Here is a 23,415-nt window from a genome sequence, read left to right as displayed (position 1 = left end):
CTACTGTTGTTAAACAGTGGGTTTATATGCTAACTACTATTCGTTTAGGGGATTTTCAAAATTAACACTTGTTGAGTTAGACTGATGTAATGTTTTAGAGTGTCGTATTGTCCATATCGCTAACTATAGAAATAGTATGAACCTTGTATAAAAGAAGTAGAACAAAAGGTCTTACAAGACTTACCCTGCATGGTATGCGAGACGTCAACTACCGCGTAGTCTGATGGGGCGTGCTAACAGCGAGCGGTACGAGGGTACATAAAGAGGAATAAAAATATTTTACCAAGTAGGAACGCTACAACTCAATTATTAAAGACTTGATTTGTTATTTGTAAATAGCTAAACATTTTTTTTTTATTGTGTTCCAGTTTCGGCAAAGAAGACGATTTGGACGCTGGCTCCGGGTCGGCCGACAAGTCGGAGTCGGAACTCAAAGAAAGTAAGTTATGAATATTTTTAATTAAACAATCCAGTAGATTTTTAATAAAAATAAACAAATGCGAAGTAAAAATGAATTTGTAAATAAAAAACTGTGCAGTGTCTGTCAAAGTTAGTTAAAGTTTACTTATAAAAGACGCGATTAATTGATAGATGCTGTATGACAGGGGGTAAACTTTGAACTTCGACCGCCGATTCCTAAGTATTGTTTTAATGATCTCATATCAACATCTGCCGAGCCTTTACCCAATTATACTGGGGTCGGCTTCCAGTCTAACCACCAGTACCAGTGTTTTACAAGGAGTGACTGCCTGTCTGACCTCCTCAAACCAGGTACCTGGGCAACCCAGTACCCCTTGGTAAGACAGGTTGTCAGATTTAACGGCTTCTGTCTACCCGTAACGACTGCCGAAGATGTTCACTGACAGCCGGGACCTACAGTTTAACGTACCATCCAAAACACAGTCATTGGTGTCCAAGATATACTTAGTCAGTACATACAAACAATTAATGATTAATAATATTATTTATTAATATGACGCAATATTCAAGTTCTTGTTTCCTTGTTTTTCAGAGACTCTCCGTGTGACCTTCCTGGTGATGGAGCCGTACATTCCAGCGTACTCCAACAGGGATTCACCAGAGTTCCAGAATCTCTCTCGTTCTCTGGCGAATGCCGTGGACTTGCTGTTCGAGAACTTGCCTGGCACGCAGCGATCCAGTCTAGTCAGAATACAGTAAGCATTGATCTTTTAAAGTAATGCTTATTTATATGGAGTTTCTTGCCCATTCTTCTCCATAGGAAGCTACTTTTGGAATGCGCAACTAGAATCAAACTTATTTATATTTTCGAAGTTTATAAGTGCTTGTAAATGTCTTTATCTACCACAAATCAGTCTTGTCTTCTATGTAGTTTATGTCATTCATTGTGAACTTTCTTCACCATAAACGGCATAATAATTTGAAATTCAATAAAAAAACCCGCACGTTTGTATTGCTAAAACTAAAAAAATATAGACAGACTTTTCTTTGTTTTCATCTTTAAATATTGATCACACTAATATTGTAAAGCCGAAGATTAGTGTGTATATTTGTTAGTTCTACACGCACAAACGGGTTTTCACGAAACTTGTCTTTGATATAGGTATAGGTATCAGAATTCACAAGGCTACTTTTTATCCTGATGGATGAAACCGCAGGCGAAATAAGTTGAAAATAAGAAATCGTTAAATTTTATAAAGCTTAAACATGACCTCAGGATTGCTTCAAAGATGTACTATTATAACAAAATCTTTTTTCGCAGATCGTTGGTGAATGACGATTTCCTGTGCAAAGTAACATTGGACATTGTTACAACAAGAAACGAAGACACAGATCAAATTAAGGAAATCTTGAGGAACCACATACAAACTATTGGCCGTCTCGGAGAATACACTGTCAGTTATGACGATTTCAGCGCTCAGCTGATTGACCCAGGTTAGTGCTTTGATACGTCACAATTTTTTTATAGTTTTATTAGATAAGATTAGTATTGTGATTGACGTGAGAAGTAGCCGAATGATAGGCTTTTTAACAACATTTTCAATGTAATATTGTTCTAATGATATCATAAAGATTTTTTTATCGGTCTAATCGGGTAAATACTTTGGTTTTTGGATTATGTAGGAACAGATTTTTATATTATTTTATTTTTATTTTTTTAAAGCCTCCAGTTTTACGGCTGAAGAACAAGAGCCACCTGTCGATTATGAAAATAACATAAGCGATAAGGACGATCCAACATACGCTACAACTCCAGACTACCGCAATTCTTATACTTCATCAGATGATCAAAATTCTAACACTTCACCAGATCTTCAAAATAATTATGATGAAACACCGTACGATCCAAATTCGAATGGGTCACCCGATGACCCTAATTCGAATGGATCACCCGATGATCAGAATTCTAACGTTTCTCCAGATGACCCATACTCCACACCAGACGACAGAAATTCTAACAGTTCACCAGATGGTCAGGACCCATATTCTTCTCCAGACGATAGGAATTCTAATGGTTCACCAGATGATCAGGACCCATATTCGTCTCCAGACGACAGGAATTCTAATGGTTCACCAGATAATCAAGACCCATTTGCTTCACCAGACGATAGGAATTCTAATGGTTCACCAGACAATCAAGACCCATATTCTTCTCCAGACGATAGGAATTCTAACGGTTCACCAGACAACCAAGACCCATATTCTTCTAATGGTTCACCAGATAATCAAGATCCATATTCTTCTCCAGACGATCCGAATTCTAATGCTATCCCAGATGATCGTAATTCTAATGGTTCACCAGATGACAATAATTATGAACAAACTGTTGAACAAGGCTCAAACCAAAGCCCAGAGTCAAGGCGAAGAGGTGACATTTCACCGAACTATGACCAATACGAAACTAACTATGATCAAAACTCTAGCGCTTTTCCCGGCGAGGGGCAGAATGGAGACAATTCTGGTCAAACTGGTATTAATTTATAAAACTTAATGCTTGGGAGAATTGCTGTTTTTGTGGAGTTATTTTTTGTTTGTTTTTTTCTTTACATTTTTTGTTTCTTTTTTCTGTAGTTTCACCAGCTCTTCCAGAGACGACACCGAGCTACAATCCGGCATCCCAGGGTACATAATGTTAAATAGCTTGCAAATAATTCTCTAGGCATAACTTCCATAAGTTTGCCATTACAAAAAAGAATAGTATTTTATTTATAGTAGTTATTTATGTCTGATTCGATTGGATGTCAAAAGTAACTAGATCAGAGAAAAGGTTTTGCTCTAAAATATAATTCTTTCGTTAAATCCCAAAATGTTATTAAAGACGACACTTTTTACACAAAGTTATTTTATATTTCGCGTAACATAAGTGAGAATAATGTCAATGAATATTGGTTCATTACAGTAAACAGAAGCTTAATAGAAAAAAGCATAAGTATAACACGAAACTTGTTCACAGATTGCCCGTTTTCATACATGCGCTGCGACGAATCGCGTTGCGTGGAAAACAGCCGCCGATGCGACGGGATCTACGACTGCACCGATGGAACTGACGAGGACAACTGCCCTGACAGTAAGTACATTTTATATTTTAACAATTGGTAAAGGCGTTTTCAAATTCAACGAAATTAAACGTCGGAAGCGAAGTTTTGATGATGGTTTTGATGGTTTCGCATAAGTCAAGAAGAATTTAATGCCAATTTTGGTTCGTTGGAAATCGCAACGGAATTGAGTATTTTTAGAATATTAGCTGTGATATTAGTCTACTACTGCTATTTCCTATAACGTTTTGCCATCCAAGTGCACGGCAGTCTTTTAGGTGTAAATGCAGCTACATCTGATATAGACTGATAAGTCAGTCCTACAAAGCATTTACCACGTTATATTACGTTTCTTTGATTTTTAATTAATTAGGTTAGTCTTATCCATACATGAGTTTTTATCTATTCGCTGATTTCAGGTTAAAAATTGTAAAACTAGTTGAACAGGGTGTCCCAAATCTCAGGGATAATGATGATAACCGTCAAATTTTGACAGTTAATTCTGCTCTTGCCTACCACTAACACCAACGGCATCTCGTCTTTATGGAAAGGAAATACGTAGAAAGAACAGACAGTTCGTTTTCATACTCCGAGATTTAACGTTCGGCCTTAGAACGAATGATTTTCTTTGTTTTTTTTTTTTTTTTAAATAACCACATTGACCAAGTTAAAGAAAGGAAGAAATAGGAACTCCAAGCTATACCAGTTCTGGAAATACAAAATAATTCAGTATGTGTTTACTTCTTTCTCATATCCTAAAAACATCCACTGCTGGACAAAAGCATCTTCCAAGGTGGGGAGACATTTGCCCTTACTAGCCGTGCCAGGCAAGCGTGCTGGTGAGCACTCTGTTAGATATTTTGAGCTTCAAAGATGATGCTGCTCATCTCCAAGCATTGCATTTAATATCTCATCTGGTATTCTGTGGTTGTTATACCGCCACCAGTCCTTCAGAGAGTCGTCCGTTGTTCAGAAGGGTGTATCTGGGGTGTTATATGGTCTATGTGTAAAATATAAATATTACCTTGAGTGTCGAGGACAGCATTTTACTGAAACGTCTATTAAAGATTGTGTAATATACCTGCCAGGTATGAGGAGAGTTTTGAGAAATTCATTAAAACTTATTTTATGTAATTATAATTGCATTTCACTGTCAAATTCATTCATTTGTGCCAGCCTATGTTGAACAATTGCATACAAACTGTTTACAATGAAACCACGTAAGATTAACTATATTATTTTATGTTTCTTGAAAATCAATAAACACAGTCGTAATCATTGAAAAGTTATCCAAGGATTAGGGAGTTTAGGACTATCGAAAAGTATTTTAGGGTCAAGTAGCGTAAGCCAACTTACACTTTCGAGTACTTATGAGCAGAATATATCTTGTATAGTAAAAGTGGGTACTTGAGTTCATGTGTTTGCAATTATGCAAGCCGGCCTGCGTCGATTATAGTGCTGGAAATTGTACGAGTGCACTCGAAACAAAGATGGCCTATTTATACAAAACAACTATTAATAATCTGGTTATTATTGCTGAATCATTTTATTTTGCTTTGTGATTAACCGATAGCATGGGCATGGTTTGTCCATTTAAGGATGTTTCAGTGATCACAAATAAAATTAATTAAGTACATGTGTTTTTTCCGTTATTATTGAATATTGATTTTTTCTTTAACTAGCTGTTACCGAGCACGAGGTAGCTGCTTCCCACACCCGGATAAAAATATGCCTAGATGTGCTTTCTCAGGCCCATGTTTATCTTGTACCTCAAAAGAAAGAATATTTATTCATTGCATTATGTTGGCACGTTGGATACCTATCTACGTTATCGGTAATTTCAACAAAATACAAATTAAAACTGCTGTACTTTTAAAAAAAACCTTTATTTTAGCCAATAAATACACGTATCAGCAAAAACAAGTCATGATGTAATTTGGCATAATTATAATGTGCTTGAGACTCAAACCGGCGCCGGACTTAAGTGGCGCTTACGTAGGACATCAATAGGTAAACAGTATTACGACCGCTCCCAATATTCTATCTATCTGTTGATTTGATGATTAAAGATACAATTTTAACATTAACCCCATACAAGTTATTTCAGATTCCTATCTTTGGTGAGCAACACAACAGGGAACGGCCATAAATAGTTACTTTGTTAAAAAATCTTAATCACTCATTAAACAAATAGCTATATAATAGTTTGTATGATTAATGTTCTGATTTTCTATAAATAAATTAGTAATAAAAAGTCTGCCAATAGTGAATCAGACTTGCGTTAATTAGTATAGGTACTCACAACAAAGTGACGACGAGCGCAGATTTCATAATGTAAGATCTCCAAAGAATGTAGCGTCGGCGTCGCCGAAATTCGGGTGTTCGGGGGACGAAGAACGAAATTAAGACCAATCTTTGGCAGAAATCTCGAAGAACCCCAAACTCTCTCGTTTTAACTAACATTACATTCACTTAATCAATTAAAATAAATACCTACATATGTAGAATGTATACTTAATTAAATATTGATGTCATCGATCTTTTACCGACTTGGCGAATTATAAGCTACTTGACCAATATTTTCATATTGGATATGATTAACTAGACTTTTCAAGTACCACCACATTATCAAATTAGTTGTTCAGTTACAGTGTAATTGTTATCGCAATCGTTAAATAAAAGGACAATGAGCGTTTTGGTCTACCTCTCCTCTAGCATTAAGTGATATATCAATAGAAAGCTTGTGTTATGTAGAGTATTTTCTTGTATAGCGGCGATTGTCATTTTTTAGCATTTAGGGAGTTAGAACGTGTTTAGTGAAATAATAACTATGTCTAAAATCTCTAGCTTCTAAAGTACTTATAATTCGTTGGAGGTATGTTCATACGAAATATTCTATTTAAAAAGGTGCTAACTTTCCAGTGATATATAATTCAGTACCAGAGAAAAAATACGTGTGGCACTCGGGGACTGCCGCGGTAAAGCTATTGCATAGCATTCTGTATCAACTTATGCAATTATAATTATTAATTATGAATCATAATATCATTGATCAAAATCAATATCTAAAAATACTTATACACCTATATACTTTCTCACAAACAGCTGATTATGTATTCGTCCGATTTCGGAGCAGCTCGTCTCGATTCGGGCGAGTTCCGTAAAGTCGTACAATACGTCTAATCGCACGACACACAGCGCCGTGTCGAAGAATGCACGGCCTTCAAGCCACACCTCCGTGCCCGTCGGAGTGGGGAGCGTGAGGTTTTTTCGTTACGGAATTTCTGGATTTGGTCCCCGCACTCAAGGCCTGCGATAGAAGCTATGCAATAGCTTAAAAATCTCATAACTTGAAACTAACTATCGATAAAAAAACCTTAAACATGTTCTAACATCTAAAGTACTAAGCATTGGTAAGAAGTATGTTAGTACAAAATGTAACGCTTGAAAAGACCTTTCAAATGATGTATGACTCATTACTAGAGGGGGAGTAGACCAACAGTCAAACATTTCGCCCATTGTCCTTTACGTTTTGTGGTCCCTCATATGGTGAAAAAAATTGCCTCTTTCGTGGCCCCAGATCCTACAAAGTTTCTTATAGCATGCTTATAGGCGTGTAGATTACAAAAAAAACATTTGATCGTACACATTAAAACCTAAGACTACTTGTATATTTCAAAACCGTAAGAATGTAATGGACTTACTTACAAGAAGTTTTCCAATCCACCATTGAGATAATATTACCATCAAGGCCCTTTTATTCAACAAATGACCTAAACACTGTTGTGATTGAACATTAAAATACTGTTCTAAATTAATTCAAATCTTAATTAATGTCAATGTACGATGAAGCTCTGTGGGCAATTACAGGGTTCAATAGAGTTGTTCAACTGCCCATTGGCATCTTATGCGTTTAATTTAAACATCATAGACCTTAATGTACTGTGAAATGAATAGCCGTATGCCCTTCAAATAAAAACGCCACTGTTATAATACGTAGCTTCTGTTTCTCATAAAGGATTATTGAACTCTTTCGTCTTGTTTGTTTGTATATATGTTTAAGTGGCGATTGATTCGTTTGAATGCGTGGTACTTTTCAAGTAATACTTAATACTCGTGCCAAGCTCGTAATATAGAAAATACTTTCATTACTCGGATAAACTAGGGCTTCTGTCACCCAGAGATATAGCTTTCCAGAAGATGGTAAAATGTATCAAATAAGTTCAATATTTTCGGATTCTCTGCAGACAAACAAACAAAAAGGAACTTCTTCTTTATAATATTAGAGTACCTATATATTTTCTATGAAAAAAAAAACGCTCAAAAGTGTGTAAAAATATGACTTATTCTTTTCAATAATATCATGACAATTCCTTGTCTAAATATAGAACCCAAGACTGTACAGAACATTTTGTTTAGTTGTGGCTTTACAACTTTATTTTAACACGATAATTTGTTAGTCCCATCATTGTAAATATCTGTTCAAGTGTTTAAATCTTAACATTAGTCATCACGTCTGATTGTGCCACGTATCGGTGTCTATTGCCATAACATCCGTTATTAAGCTCCTCGTAGCCTTTTATTATGATGAGCTAAACATTCCTGTTGCCACTTCTAAACACCGATATAATTGTAGCCTGGATTCAGCAGATTTCGTTCTTGTCTGGCTCCTTTGTTTACAGTCATGACTTATTTCTAGGAACGTTTGTAGGTGATATTTTTATCATGTGCAAGCAGCTGGTACTATCTTACAGTTACAACCTTTTTTATTGTCCAATTCCTGGACATAGGCCTCCTCTCACACGGAGAAGGATGGAGCGTTAATCACCACGCTTGCACAATGCGGGTTGGTGATTTCAGACTTAATAGTCCAGGTTTTCTCAAGATGTTTTCCTTCACCTTTCTACTATTTACGAAATAATCATTGAAGAAGCGTTCTAGCAGTACTTAAGTTAAATATAATTACAAAATATTGATTAGAGATTGCAATTATAGTAATATAATGACTAGATAGGTGCCTAAAGCTCTTTACTCAAACTCACTCGTATACTGGAAGTCGTATCGTAAATTTTTTATAATGGCATCAATCATGTTTACTGGGGACCTATTAGACATTGCCTCATGATATTTATTTGAAGCTGAACATTATAAAAAGAAGTGACGGATGTCGCAACGAGACGAAATGGAAGATATAATTATGAGACAAATAACTTGGGCGCCGGGTAGGGTTATTAAATAGGTAGTAGTAACAAAGGTAAAGATGATAGATACAGCCCTGAAACAAATAAAACTGTTCTTGACACTTGGGTAGCCGACAATGTTTGGGCAGCCTGTTAACCCCAATTACAAACTTCTAGTATGGATCATCTTATGATGACACCGCTGAACAATGTAATTGAATAAAACATAAACTATAATAAAGAAGACGGATCACAATCCATACAAAATTGCCCCACGTCCTATAACAATGTGACGTATCTCAAAAAAAAGATGAAAATGTTTAAAAAAATATGGCATACTCTCTAATTCATTTTTTTTACACCTTCATACGAAAAAAATGCTTTAAAAATTGTTCAGGCGCTGTTATGAAAACATCGTTCATAGGACTATTTATGGACTATTTTATTAAAATATTTTTTTGTTTGATAAGGTATACCTCACAGGTGGTCCCATAATCATCAGGCCAGGATCTCATGATGGAAACCCTGAGAAATCCAGGGCAACTTTTGAAAGTTGTAGGCATGCGCAGGAAAAAACTTGACTATAAGGTGTATGTCTTACAACAATATGCAACAGTAAAGGTTTGGAGCTGACCTGATGATGGAGACGAAAGAAGGTCGAGGGAACTCGACAACCGAATATGTAAACTACCTCGTGTTTGGGCTCATATTATTTGTATTGAATAGACCTTTGCAACAGTGAAGGTTTGAAGCTGACTTGATGATGGAGACCAGAGAAGGGCGAGGGAACTCGACAAGAAAATATTTAAACTACCTCAGAAGTCGGTGTCTAAAGGATGTACCTAAGTTTATTTCCCCACCGACTTCTAGGCCGATGCTCCTAAGACTATTTTTTTTTTTTGCTTTTCAGTGTTTTTGGAAGTTTTTTTATTGTAAAAAGTTTTTATTTTTATTTTTGGCTTTTCAGTGACAAGCACAGTTGTCACTATCCGCATAAATGGAAAGTTCTTATCAATACGAATAATATAAGCCCAAACACGAGGCAGTTCACATATTCAGTTGTCGAGTTCCCTCGCCCTTCTCTGGTCTCCATCATCAAGTCAGCTTCAAACCTTCACTGTTGCAAAGGTCTATTCAATACAAATAATATGAGCCCAAACACGAGGTAGTTTACATATTCGGTTGTCGAGTTCCCTCGACCTTCTTTCGTCTCCATCATCAGGTCAGCTCCAAACTTTCACTGTTGCATATTGTTGTAAGACATACACCTTATAGTCAAGTTTTTATCCTGCGCATGCCTACAACTTTCAAAAGTTGCCCTGGATTTCTCAGGGTTTCCATCATCAGATCCTGACCTGATGATTATGGGACCACCTGTGAGGTATACCCTATCAAACAAAAAAATAATGTAATAAAATAGTCCATAAATAGTCCTATGAACGATGTTTTCATAACAGCGCCTGAACAATTTTTAAAGCATTTTTTTCGTATGAAGGTGTAAAAAAAATGAATTAGAGAGTATGTCATATTTTTTTAAACATTTTTATCTTTTTTTTGAGATACGTCACATTGTTATAGGACGTGGGGCAATTTTGATCCATCTTCTTTATTTTGGTGTGACATCAAGGTTGTTGGTATAAGTTGTCTTAATTGTCGTCTGTGGGCCCTGGCGCCCGAGCCTTGATTGAAACAAATTGACATAAACTCGCTCTTTGAATGCAATGTCGTTATTTATAATTGTCTCCAACGGTGATTTAAATTTGGCTGCACATTGTATGCACAATAACACACACGAACTTCGAACACTTTTTTCCTTCTTTCCTTTCTCCAAGTTATCTTCTAACAAAAACAATAAGAATTAGCAAAACTGTGTGACTGTTCACGCGTAATGCCGTAACTAAGGGAAACAGAGATTAATTTTTATATATAGAATATAATATAATAAAGAATAAACACAGTAAGAAAATGATTCAGTTGACAACTGCCCTGTTTTCTGAACATGAGACGTTATAGTATTAACTTTCTTTTCTTTCAGACAAAGAACATAGAACGTTTGTTACTACAATTGTTAATGTTAAATTCAATCAATCAATCAATCATTTTATTAATTTCTCATCATCAAGTACAAGAATATGGTAGTACACGTTTCATCGGTTATAGAGACTGGTGTCTGTGGTAGGTTGATCCTGTATTACAGAACACCAGGCTTGCCCTCCGTCGGAACAAAAATCTTAAACTATTGAGATCAGTTAATGAGAAAATAATTAAAATTAAACTGGGATTACATCATAATAAAATAAAAAAGTATTACAAATTACTCAGCAACAAAACAAATTAAACTTAGCATAAAATTAAAATTAAAAAGATAAAAATTAAAATAACAATAAAAAATTGTTTTCATTGTTAGTATTATACAAGTCAGCTAACTGTACGTGATAAAATATTCTTCGATTTGTGTTAGTAGGTAGGTGCAACAAAAAGTAAATGGCAAAAGCATTTGTCCATAAACAGCCTACCTAGGTAAGAACAACTGAGCTAATAATTAAATGAAAAAGCCTTGCTAATGAAATGTTTTACTGATCATTTGCTAGCCGCTCCCTAAGCACTCACTGTTATTGCATTTGCAACGTCTTGGAATGTACACTATATTCTTTTAATATAATATTTTGTTTTTGCCTTAATTTTCCAGTCAAAGCCGAACCCAAATTTCAGAAAGTTCGTATCATTCTGGACTTGACTATCCTAATTTCACTATAATTGACCCATTCTACTTTTGTTACCGAAACTGTTTTTCGGTTATTTTCGAACGTACAGTTTCAAAGTAAATCCTGAAAATCTTTTTAAGTCGAATGAAGCTTTGTTTTGCTGGGTAAGGACAGCCTCAGGCATTCTGCAATAATCATGAATTTTGATTGAGGTCGACGGTTTTGGTGACGTCACAGACAGGACACATGCCAGTTATATTTTTCAATACAGTGACTCGCTCAAGGTTACATGACGCGAGGTTCCTTTAATGTTTCTTTGTCCCAATAAATCGATGAGGTTTGTCAATAATCGACGGTAACAAAAAGAAAATAACAAACCAGGTCAAATATTCAGAACGAGTTAAAAGCGCTAAAATAGATTAGTTGCTAAGTTTCAGTTACACTTCCAAAATTAATTCTATTATTCAATTGATATAAATATGATAATGTTATGTAACTAATTAAATACAAGGGTAGTTTTAGGCACAAAATCAATGCATATATTTTGATTTGACTTACATTCCGACATGACATTGGGTATTAGCCCGATCAAATATTAGCTCCCAATAACTTAAATGCGTCTGTAATAATTATAATTTTTGACCTTCTGGACAGTCAATAGGGATGTCACACCAAACACTAGTCGGAGTCGATCCGGGTCAAGTTATCTGGGCGTGAGAGCACACCGTGTCACAAGAAGTGCCTAACGACAAAATTGGAATCTCTTATCCATACCATAAAATGTAAGGGAGCTTAGATTCAGAGTGTCAATCACACTTAATAAATTAAATGGTTAACTAATTGATAAAATTAAGTTGCGTTTTAGTAAAAAATATATACTTTATTTTATCTATCTAATTAAGATCTGTTTCCCTGATAAGGAAAAATCACAAACAACAATCAATCAGGTCTTTTCGTTTTCATAATTTCTATTCCCGTGTCTGGCTACTGGCCCTAATTTAGGACATTTAAAAGTTAAAGTCTGGGGACTGTTTTGGCTTACCAAATTCTATTTAAAAATATTTCTGGAAGCTAAACCAAAACGAAAAAGGATTATTTCTGGAGTTATTTGGTCGGGCTGCACTTTTGTGACATTAAAAATACAATGCAGTTGGGCAGAATAAAGCGAGAGTTTTCGTGGCTAAGTTAACTGTAATTAAGCTGGTAATTGTTAGATTTTTTTTACGGTTTTAAATAAAATTGCTTTTTAACATGCAATGTTATAAAATCATCTCTCGTTCTTAGCCTTAGAAACATAAATATCGAAAAAAGTTTACAAAAGCTACTATATACTTATGGTGACATCAAACCATTCGGTTTGTGATTGCCGAAATATTTAAGCGTACCACACAATCCACGATAAGTAGGATCATAAAATTCTGAACATAATATTCATTATAAGACAATTCGACCCCTGGGTGCATCGTTTAGGTTTAACCGTTTAGTGATGTGATTAGACTACAACTGTCGATATCGATAAAACATAAGCTGTCACTGTACACGTGTTATATATTAAACATAGTATATTTTTTAAATTGTTTAAATAATAATGTTATCTACAGCGGTCAAATTAAGCTTTATTCACGTGACTCGGGGACACGATTATTAATTTATCACTAAAATTTCCCATTATCAATTTTAACGTGGCAATTAGGTACGTAAAATGATTGACGCTCTGCCACTAATCTAGTCTCAATGTCGAATTCAAAATGGAGGCAATGTTGATGAAAACTGATAGTCTAAACCACTCGCATTAAACAGGTCAATAGAGAATTAACTACATTCTGTAACATTATCGGTTGGTATTGGTATCTTTATAACAATTGGGAGCTTTAACAGAAAAAGAACTTTAATGTCTTGATTGCGCTGTCAATGTTTTATAACCAAGAGCCTCGATTTATGCGTAAAGAGCTTTATAGAGTTTGATGGAGCTGTCACCCGCATCGTTTGCCTTGACCGCCGCGTCAGTAACTTGGACTATGTTCCCTATGCCGGTGACACACTATTTAAATGTTTTTTTTTTATTATTTATATTAAATACTGGACCAAAATCTATTCTACTTACTCACTGATTCAAGGACCCTTTCATATTCGATGAGAGCCCAGTGAACCCAATAGCGATCGGGGTCAAAATAACAACGTCAAAAATATCTTCGTTACTATTAATCTGTTCCTGACCTTTGGTTTATTAAACAAAACTGAACTGTTTAAGTTATCTAATTGTATTCATTATCTATGTTTGAACTACTAATAAAAACATATATACTGCCCAAAGCCTAATATTCACAATTATTTGTGCCGAAATATTTTGTACTATATTAATTAAAAATTTCAGAAATACAGCTATTCACCTACGATAGTAATTGCAGTTCACGTCTTTTAATGAAGACAGATAATAATGCAGCTGCAAAATAATTAAGGCGTCATTATAAATTTCATATTCCATTACTTGCTGCAACACAGCGTTTCTGTCAGATACACAATCTTCTTGCGTTTTCCCAATTTATATGTTTAACGTTTATTAATTACCCTCATGTAGAAGAAATAACTTATTAAATCAGATCCATTATGTAAAATAAAAGTGATGACTTATTTCGATAATTTTTAAGGTTAGCTTAATTTATCGATAAATCTTTAACGATTTACCCCAACACTATTCAAAGGGCTTGCGTGACGTCGCCAATCGATATTTAGTTGGTATTCATTATAATTGCATGCTGTCTATTCAGCTCACAATAATTTCTTGCTTATCTGTAGCGCAGTAAAATAAATAAGCTGCTCGGGGATATCGCGGGATATGATAAAAATAAAAAATAAATAAAAACATTGAAAAAACTTGGCTTTAAAGCAGTTTTTACATCAAACATGAATAATTGAATACTTAAATTATTTTGAAATTAACATTTATTTTCAGTCCTTATTCATTAAAACAGAAAAATATTTAACAATTTAATACTTACCACAGCTTAAGTTTCCCCATTACAGAGCGAATTCAAATTATTGAAGTTATTTATAACGACATTGCTTTCATAATAGTTATGGAACTGGTTTAAAACTTTATACAAACAACATTATTAACCTAATTTGAGGAGTTTTCCTCCGGTATTCATTTTTTAAGTTACTTTTGTTGTATTCACGCAAATCAGAAAGTCTTGCTGTGTCACTCACGAATTTGTTGACTGTCAAATGCCATTTCAAAGAGTATGTTGTAATAGTAAAAATAATGTAGATACGACTTTTCTATTAAAAAGTCACTAGTGTTTCTGTGGACTAACTAGTTGATTACAGTACTTTTTTTTCTCTACGACTGTAAGTAAGACACCAGCTTTAAACAAACAAATCTTCAAGAATGACAAAAAGGTAGGCACCAGAGATTAATTTTTGCTTCCCCGATCAGAATAAGTGGTCGAAGTTTTCTTTATTAAATTGAATACTGGAGTTTGCGTGTTCCGGTAAATTTTGCAAGTTATACACAATGTATGTCTTTGTTAAGGTTCGTTCAGATCTACAGACATTGAGCGGGCCACGCACGTGTCGTGGTCGACAAAATTATAACTATTGTGACCACGCGCAGAAGTGAGGCTGCATCGCGGTTTTAATTCTAGTTGCAACGGTCTCAGACTCATAATTTTACTTTTAGAATCTGGCCTCTTCATCTACAAGCTCCTTGCATAATGCTTAGAATTTTCCATTTTAAGTTCATGGATTAGATCTTCCACCAATAAAAAGCGGAACATCGTATTAACACTGTTGTGTGTGCGTTGTCTGCTACGTTTCGACTTGGCAGATCTGAACGAACCTTTATCCGTTGTAGGGTTTATTATAATAAATTGGCAAAATTGGTACATTAAAGTGCCGATAAGTGTACCAGTCAATGTTTGGACGAACCCAGATAACCTCTATTTGGAGGCCGAATATGTAGAAATAGTGATAATCTACCATATGTTTGGTGCGTGTCGTTCCCTTTTTTAGGACTAAGGTATTATAATCAAGGGTGGTCGCTAAAACATCTTTTAACAGCTCCAGGTAATTCTTCTTGCTTTTGTGATAAGTTCGAAAATTCTACGGATAATACTTCCATTTTTATGATTTTGATTAAGTTGGAGTTTAAGTAGATGCTGCAACAATTCTAATGATAAGCCAGAGACTAATCCAACTCAACTAAGACTTATTTAGAGTTAGCCTGCAATTTGTAATTGAACCTAACTTGACCTTAGACACCTCTGAGCAGATTTACGATAGCTCCAACACTACCTCTCATTAAGTTACAAAGCCTGAACTTGGACTATTGTTAGAACAAGTTAGTTAGATTTTAAAATTTCAACCCTCAGTTAGCTGTGCCCTGTTTATAGGGTGCGGTCTCCTGAACGCATCGCGACGTCTCTTCCGTCGCGAGCGGCAGTCGAGACATTCCAATCGCGACACTATCAGTCGCATGTCGCTCGCACACCTGATTTATTTATGTTCGCGACTGTACCCGCTTGTGAACTTCGTGGCAACTGTTAAGACGCTGGCTTTTCCGATGGACGGTCGTAGTTTGTCATGAATAGGGTGGTTTGATCGAATGCGATTTCACTTTTGTGTATGTCAAACCGTGGCTTACTAGTTTTGTCTAACTCCTGAAGCTGTCGTTACCGGTAGATTGTTTTTTTAGATTCTTATAAAATAATAGTTTTGAGTGGTAATTAATTAGCCAGACATAATATAATCTGACTCTATCGTCTTTCATTATTTTTGAGGATTGGCCATGGAGAACAAAAATGACTAACGGAGATGTCGTATTGCAAAATTGTTTAAGAAAGTAGCGCGCCAAAATGCGGGCTTCCTTAGAACCTGTACATTGTTTTTAAACCAAATCACAAATGAAAAGATTCCATTTTTGACAGATTTTTCTTGATTTGACAAGGAACCCAAACGCCTTGTTAATTCTAGTAACTGCATCACACCCATCGTACGTTACCTGACGTACATACCTTATGGCATCTCCGCTCATCTTCCCTTCCTCCGTGGAACCAACGCTAATAAGCATTCTAAGTTGTGGCACAGCTGCAATCATGCTGACATAATAAATACTAGAATGTTCAAATAGCTGCACCTTATACTAGGTTTTGAGTTTATACCACAGGGCAATCTTTGCTTCATCAGAGGTGATCTAAGAGGGAGGTTGGTTTCCATTATTGCCTTGTATATTTACTTTTCATGTGGGAGATGACGAGGTTCTCCCAGGATGTGGTGAATAGATAGGCAATGAGGAAAACACCTAGTGAATAAATAATGATGATCCAATGATTCATAGTATACATTATTCTATTCTAGCTTTATCTATTTGTCTAGACTTATGTCGTTAGTCATGGTAAACATCTATTTTTTGCATGCACTGCATCTACATGACAGTTAATAGGGAAAACGAGTACAAACCAGTGGTATGTAGTAGTCGCGCCAAACTTGTTGTCGTCTCGGAACATTGCGCGAGTCCATGCGCGTGCTTAAGCTCGGAATTTAGTCGCAAACCGCCTTTTACTTTGAAAACCGTAGCCCGCCAACTCCCAATATACCATATGGAGTTGTTACAGCAACGCACGATAAAAAACACAGAATTGAAACAGATTTTAAATTCATAACATTTTCGAAATCCGATCCGAACTACCAAATTCAGAAAAACAAACTACCGCTAAAAGCTTTTAAAATAGTATTTCAAAAAGGCTGGTTCATTTGTTTCCTGACCTTATGACAAAAATAGAAGTACGAACCAAATTTTGTATGTAAGTATATGTATATAAAATATACTATGTACTAGTTTTATATATTTATGCATTTAAAGCAACTATGATGTCATGAAAATGATGTAATTAGTTTGCTTAGTAAGCAAGCGGGATAAAATAGCCAAGCGATTAAAATAGGTACATAGACAATCGTTTCCAGGCTCTATGACTAAGAAATGTCAATATGGAACTTGTTATTGATTTGAAAATAGAATATGTGTCAATGTTAACTATACTACTTTTATGTAGTAGGCAGTCTATAGTAACAGGTCCTTTAAGGTAAACCGTGAGTTGAAGTAAAGAAAAAAAACTTAATGAAACGCATACATTTATTGCTTGTAATATCCTGATAACTTGAATAAATCTATACTAATATAATAAAGGAAACATTTGTTTGCTTGTTTGTACCGTAAAGGCTTCGAAACTCTTGGTCCGATTTGAAAAATTCTTTCACAAATCTACACTATTCGCGAGCAACATAGGCATAACATTTTATCCCACTATGGGAAGTAGTATCCACAGGAAGAAAATAAGATCGCGGAAAAACAGCCAGTAAAAATATAACTATCGCATTACAATAAAATGGCTGAAAAAAAAGATTATTTATAATACACCCAGTGTAAATTTGCAGCTTTGGATTCCCCAGAACCGATAATGTAAATTTTTATCATACTCTTTACGTAAGGTAAACAACGAATACTTTTATAAACTTTTTTTTCATCTTAACCTTTTGCCATTCATGACGTGTATCTACTTATCTAGAAAACACAGAAAGAAAACTAATGGGCTCATTACCTGACTACAATGTCAGTATGGTGACAATTAAATCATTAGGTGTTTATATTAAAACTAACTAAGGACCCAGGCCCAAGTTCACCGACAACGAAAACGGTATTTCGAAAAATAACTGTTCACTTTGAAAATTGAAGGTAAAAATTCATAGGTGCGGAAGCAGTGAATTTGAGAAAAACTAACGTTTATTTCGTCGGTGAACTTGGGCCTTAGAAGATCACATTCAAATACCGACAAGAATCAATAGTAAATCTTACCATTACACCAATGCAACTTTTAAAAATACTTTAATTTAACATGCCTGCCTTTATACATCTGTGAAAGAACGTTACATCGACGCGTAAGGGTGCGTTCAGACCAAACGATCAACTAGATCTTAAACAATTTGGTAGAACGGTGGCAGGACAGGAAAACTCAAGCGAATTACTAAATATTAGTTTATTATATTATGTTCATTTAAGTATTTCTTTTTAATTCCTAGCTGAGCTATACATATTTATAGACATGAATAAAAAAGTACCACAAATAACGTTCTTCATATAATAATTGCAGTATGCATATGCATATAATATACGGTACCTATAACTTCTGCATTCAACAACTGCAGTGATGAGAGATCCTTCGTTCATTAGGAACTTGCTTTGCGAGTAAAATGGCAACATGATATTTATGATAAAAGTTGTTTCATTGAAAATCATTTATTTTGTTTTATCCGGTAACTCAATAACACTTTTTCATCTAGCTTTAAAAATATGGCGTTAAATATCGCTAACAGTGAAAGGGCTTTTAAAAACTTACTAATTCGATGAACTGGCTAGTTTCGACGTAACAGATAGCGTGAATATTTAGCGTAAAGTAAAAACAAATGAACGTCAGGAATCTGATAATTTAGCGTACGTAGTAAATGAAATTACGGTAAGGTAAACAACGAGCCGGTAAAAGGCGTTTTGCAAAGTTTTGTGTCACTGTGGTGTTGGTACTATTTTTAGAGCGTACTGTCTTCATTTGTGTAGGCCTAAGCCCGCGGGCCGTTGCGTGCAGCGTCCTCATTTAGCCCATTTTATGACATAGTTCCGACTTAGTATTTCACTTTTTTGTTTAAACAATGTCTGTCAAGACATGCGCCGGTAATTATGTCCAAAGAAAAACTGTGTGTCGTATATCGCATTGCATTCTTTGCATTTCCATTCCACTCCAGAAGATTTATCATTCATTTCGATATTTTGTTTTACTTCTTAAATAAATACAGCATTATCACATTACCTACAATTATTGAAATAGGTGTTGATTTATTCATTCATTCATAAATACAAACTGGCGTGAGAAAGGTATGTTCACCGCATAGCTATATTTAGAGTAATTAGAGTGCAATGTAGACTCACTACAGCACAACGAAGGTTGACAAAGTTGTGATAATCTTTTAATTGAAGAACGTTTGTTTAGCCGAGAATTGCGGAATGCAGTATGCTCGCAAGTTATCACTGGGTGATGTCACATATTATACAGTCCATGAGTAACGGCCCGTGACAACATCACCGGTCCACCGCCAGTATAAATAACTAGCACACATTCTAGCGTAAGAGCTAGACCGCCTCGAATATGTCCGCTTTTCAAAAGTACCTCATTGAAAGATACCGATTTATTCTAAAAAGTAATGAAGTTGATATGTTTAATCGTTAATCGGTCACTAAGTCAGAGCCTTGTCAATCAAGCGTCTAATTTATTCGACCAATGAAACATTTTGGTACTCAGCTCTGGTCAATTGCTCAGGATGACATGGCCGCTAACTTTTAACATCTCAGCCGACTAATGATTTCTCAGAATGTTTTAATAAATGGGACGACCAACATGTTGTTATGCAATCAAATATAGAGATTGTGTCATTGTTGTTTTAGAATACTCTGATAAGGACGCCTAATCGCAGTCATTCATACTTAGAAGTGGACTGCCATGATACATCAGTCAAGAACTTTAAGATCAACGACCTAATTAATATAGGCCTTTTAAATAGTTACGCTGAATAATCTTATCGTGTTTTCAGTAGGTATGTTGTGTATGAGTAGATTTGTAGGTCGTATAGGTATTTATATCTTCCTAATCAAGTATTTTTTCCACTAAATTAAAGAAGAATCAAATCATTAAAAATATTATTATATTTTCTTAAAATAAACGCATTACATTAGAATAACTTAGGTACATGAAGTATCAGGCGGTCTCCTTGACAAGATTCGGATAAAATACATAGTTTTGGAAAAGGCGTGTAACGTAGTTGGGTCAACGCAATTCCTACGTGCGGATGTACGAATGTTCTGCGGATGTTGGCTTCTTAGCACCGACGCAACTAATATGATTTTCTATAACTAAATACAAAGCATGCAGATGAAATTGAAATAATATTTAATGTGCCCACTATTACTGTAGTTCTAATTATTTCACTAGAATTTTGTATCTAAAATTATAGGTAAGCCAAATATTAGAAACTAGCCGTTTTCGCGCGGTTTCACCCGCGACTAGTGGGAACTACTGCACGTACCGACATAAAATATAGCCTGAGTTACTCGGAACGAGAGTAGCTTTCCAACAGTGAAAGATTTTTTAAAACGGTTGAATAGTTTCGGAGCCTTTATTATATTGGTGTAGACACACATACGTACTATTCATTAATAGAATATATTCTGTGTGGTTATGAGGCTATGCTTATTAAGCTTACGCATAAATATAACGTAGAGTGAATATGAATTCTGGTTAGGAAGACAAAAGCAGATTTAGGTACTTATATTTATATACATTTTAAGCAGAAATATTTAACTTGCATAATGAGCTCAAATTAAGAAACAACGAGGGCCAAAACAAGCAGTGTCATTAATGGACGAACAAGTTCGATTCAGTCATTGAATGATGCTTTAATTGTCAACTGTGCGAAATGACGATGTAAATTAGAATTGGAGCATTCATGTGTTATTGCGTTTCCGATTGAATATTACCTTGTTATTTGCATTTGCATTAATGCACCGCTTTTGATGGACACCTGGTGCGAAAAAAGTTTTTTTGGTGGTACCTTTACTTCAAATTGTCGCTTGTACCGGCTGACATTTGAACATCTTTGGCAGTCATTATAGAGACCAGAAAGTCTGACAGTCAAACTTCTATCTATATTCTATTAATGGGTATCAGATTGCCTGCGTAAATGTTTAGAGGAGGTCAGATAGGTATACACCCATACAGTTGCACTTACTGATACTGTAAGACGACCCCAACACATTTAGGAACGGTCTAGGCAGATGATGACTTGAAGACATAAATGTAAAATTAAATAATTTTGGGACGTTACAAATCAACTAAAGCAGAACTGTTTTAAGTCAGTTTGAAAAAATAGAACGAGAAGGCCCAAATCCATCAACAGCATAAACATCAGGTCTATTAAAACTATCGATTTTCACGTAAAATTTTCAGGATGAACAGCATGTTGAGAGACAATGGGCTTTATATACTATAAATAAACTGTAAGCGCCTACTGACAGCTAACTACGCTGGCCGGGATACCATAGCTTCTAGTATTAAGAGAGGGAGATCAGGCTTCACAAAGCCGGTTCATGTCATGCTAGCAGTATTCACGTGTCAGACCCAATTCAGATAACTGTCTTGGTCTCGTCGAATAATCTGATGGATACATTCGATGAGTTACGCTATTTTTTATCTTTGGAACCTACTCGATTGAAAAAGAGGAAAAAAGAGAGCCGTGCATCAAGTGGTAACGATATTTATTATATTCGATAATATCTTACTGCAAGCAAAACAGAACATTATTATTGCTTTGAAAAATGTTTACATCGAAGTTTTGATTCGACATAAAATCAGTTTTTGACAAATGTTCCAAGAAATTACTACATCGTTTTAATAGTCATCTGTTTGTAGTGTATTCTATGGGTATCTTGAGAATACTCCTTCAGTGGTTTTCAGTTCTAAAAAAAATGTTCTAGAGGCGTGTCAATACTGCAGTTTTTTTTTTTACGGAGCAACGATTCCAGGTATTAGTGGACAACATCTGATAAAAAAAGTATACTACAGATATTTGCAAAAGTATTGAAAAATATTGTTGCCTATTGTTATTTTATTGCATTATGTTGCTCCTCAAGAAGAAACTGCGGTACGGATGCACTTTAATAGACCTGTTGTTGTTACTCATAAATACATATTTTATCAACAAATAGCTGTAATTTTAATCGAAATAAGAAAACTAACCGTAATTGATAAAAATAACATGTAATTAATGTTTGCAAAAACATGTAACTGTATCAAAACTTGATTAATTGGCTCTTCTGCACAGTCGAGTGATACTTATCAATTCACTTTTTTTACAATATCAACAATACTAGAATTGGCATCTGATCATCCGCCTTGCATTTCCAAAAGAAAAGTCGAAGTATATTTGACGATGACTTTGACTTTGAGTATAGTCAAAGTTAACTTTTTATTACTCTAGAATTGAGCATAATTATTCTGTATTGCGATAGAGATCTTATGTCCCGACAAAATATAGTCTGTTACCGGCCTAATGTAGCGTCCCAACTGTGAAAGAATTTTTCAAATCGGCTTGGCAGATTTCGAGCCGTGCCTATCAAAGAAACAAATGTTTTCTCTCTAATATATCATACAGAACATATAGGCAGGAGTATAGAAAAAAGTCGCCGAAACATTTTTCTCACTAATTTTAGAACTAAGTACATATAAGTATAGCATAATAACGTCTCGCCACAGCTACGCTATCGCTCGTGTTGTATGTCAGCACTTTAATACCCGACTCAAGTTGTGTTGTGTGAAATACTAGCTGATATCGCGGCTCCGTCTGCGCTGCTTTTCCTTTGAGTTTCAGTTTCGAGAGCAAGGCATTACGTTTTATTCATGGTTAGAAAATGTTTTGTTTAAGTTTGAAACTTGACTGATTTATATGGAGTGTGAATGACATCTGTAATACGTTTGTTAGGGGTTACTACTGATGAGTTTAAGCCTTGTTTAGTTATTTTTTGACATTTGATCCAGCTAATTTAATGTACTTGAGATGTATAATTTTCATACACATTTTTTCATACACTTTTGTCTGCTATTTATTAGATCAAAAGTGCAAACAGTTTATAACTTATTTTCACAAAAGCATAGATATTATTATTGTACTACGTATTTATAATTCCGAGCCAGCAGAAATTTTATTTAACTTTAACTGGCCCATAGTCGGCCATTTTTTGTCACTTAACTTTAATGAGCCAGGTAGATACAAATGTCCTCCAGTCTATTTATAATAATTCATTCTACAGCCAGAAATTGTGACGTATGATGCGCTTAGTAACTTCAGTAAAAATCTCAAGATATAAAATTCGACACAAATAAATATGAACTCTATTTACTACGCTTAAAGGCTTAATAT

General features: G+C 35.1%; 1 protein-coding gene across 8 annotated transcripts in view; it reads left to right on the top strand.

Annotated features, from left to right (window-relative positions):
• Window positions 1–23,415, top strand: part of LOC124645342 (basement membrane-specific heparan sulfate proteoglycan core protein-like) — a 154,661-nt gene that overhangs the window by 54,555 nt on the left and 76,691 nt on the right. For all 8 annotated transcript variants that reach the window (XM_047185148.1, XM_047185146.1, XM_047185144.1 and 5 more), the window contains exons 4-9: window positions 369–439; window positions 1,013–1,175; window positions 1,742–1,914; window positions 2,144–2,950; window positions 3,052–3,102; window positions 3,434–3,547. In XM_047185148.1, the coding sequence (XP_047041104.1) occupies window positions 369–439; window positions 1,013–1,175; window positions 1,742–1,914; window positions 2,144–2,950; window positions 3,052–3,102; window positions 3,434–3,547 (1,379 nt within the window). The remainder of the gene's footprint in view (window positions 1–368; window positions 440–1,012; window positions 1,176–1,741; window positions 1,915–2,143; window positions 2,951–3,051; window positions 3,103–3,433; window positions 3,548–23,415) is intronic.

The sequence above is a fragment of the Helicoverpa zea genome, chromosome 31 (genome assembly GCF_022581195.2).
Source record: "Helicoverpa zea isolate HzStark_Cry1AcR chromosome 31, ilHelZeax1.1, whole genome shotgun sequence".
Classification (NCBI taxonomy): domain Eukaryota; kingdom Metazoa; phylum Arthropoda; class Insecta; order Lepidoptera; family Noctuidae; genus Helicoverpa; species Helicoverpa zea.
The sequence above is the reverse complement of the archived record's forward strand: the minus strand, read 5'-3'. Positions and strand labels throughout refer to the sequence as shown.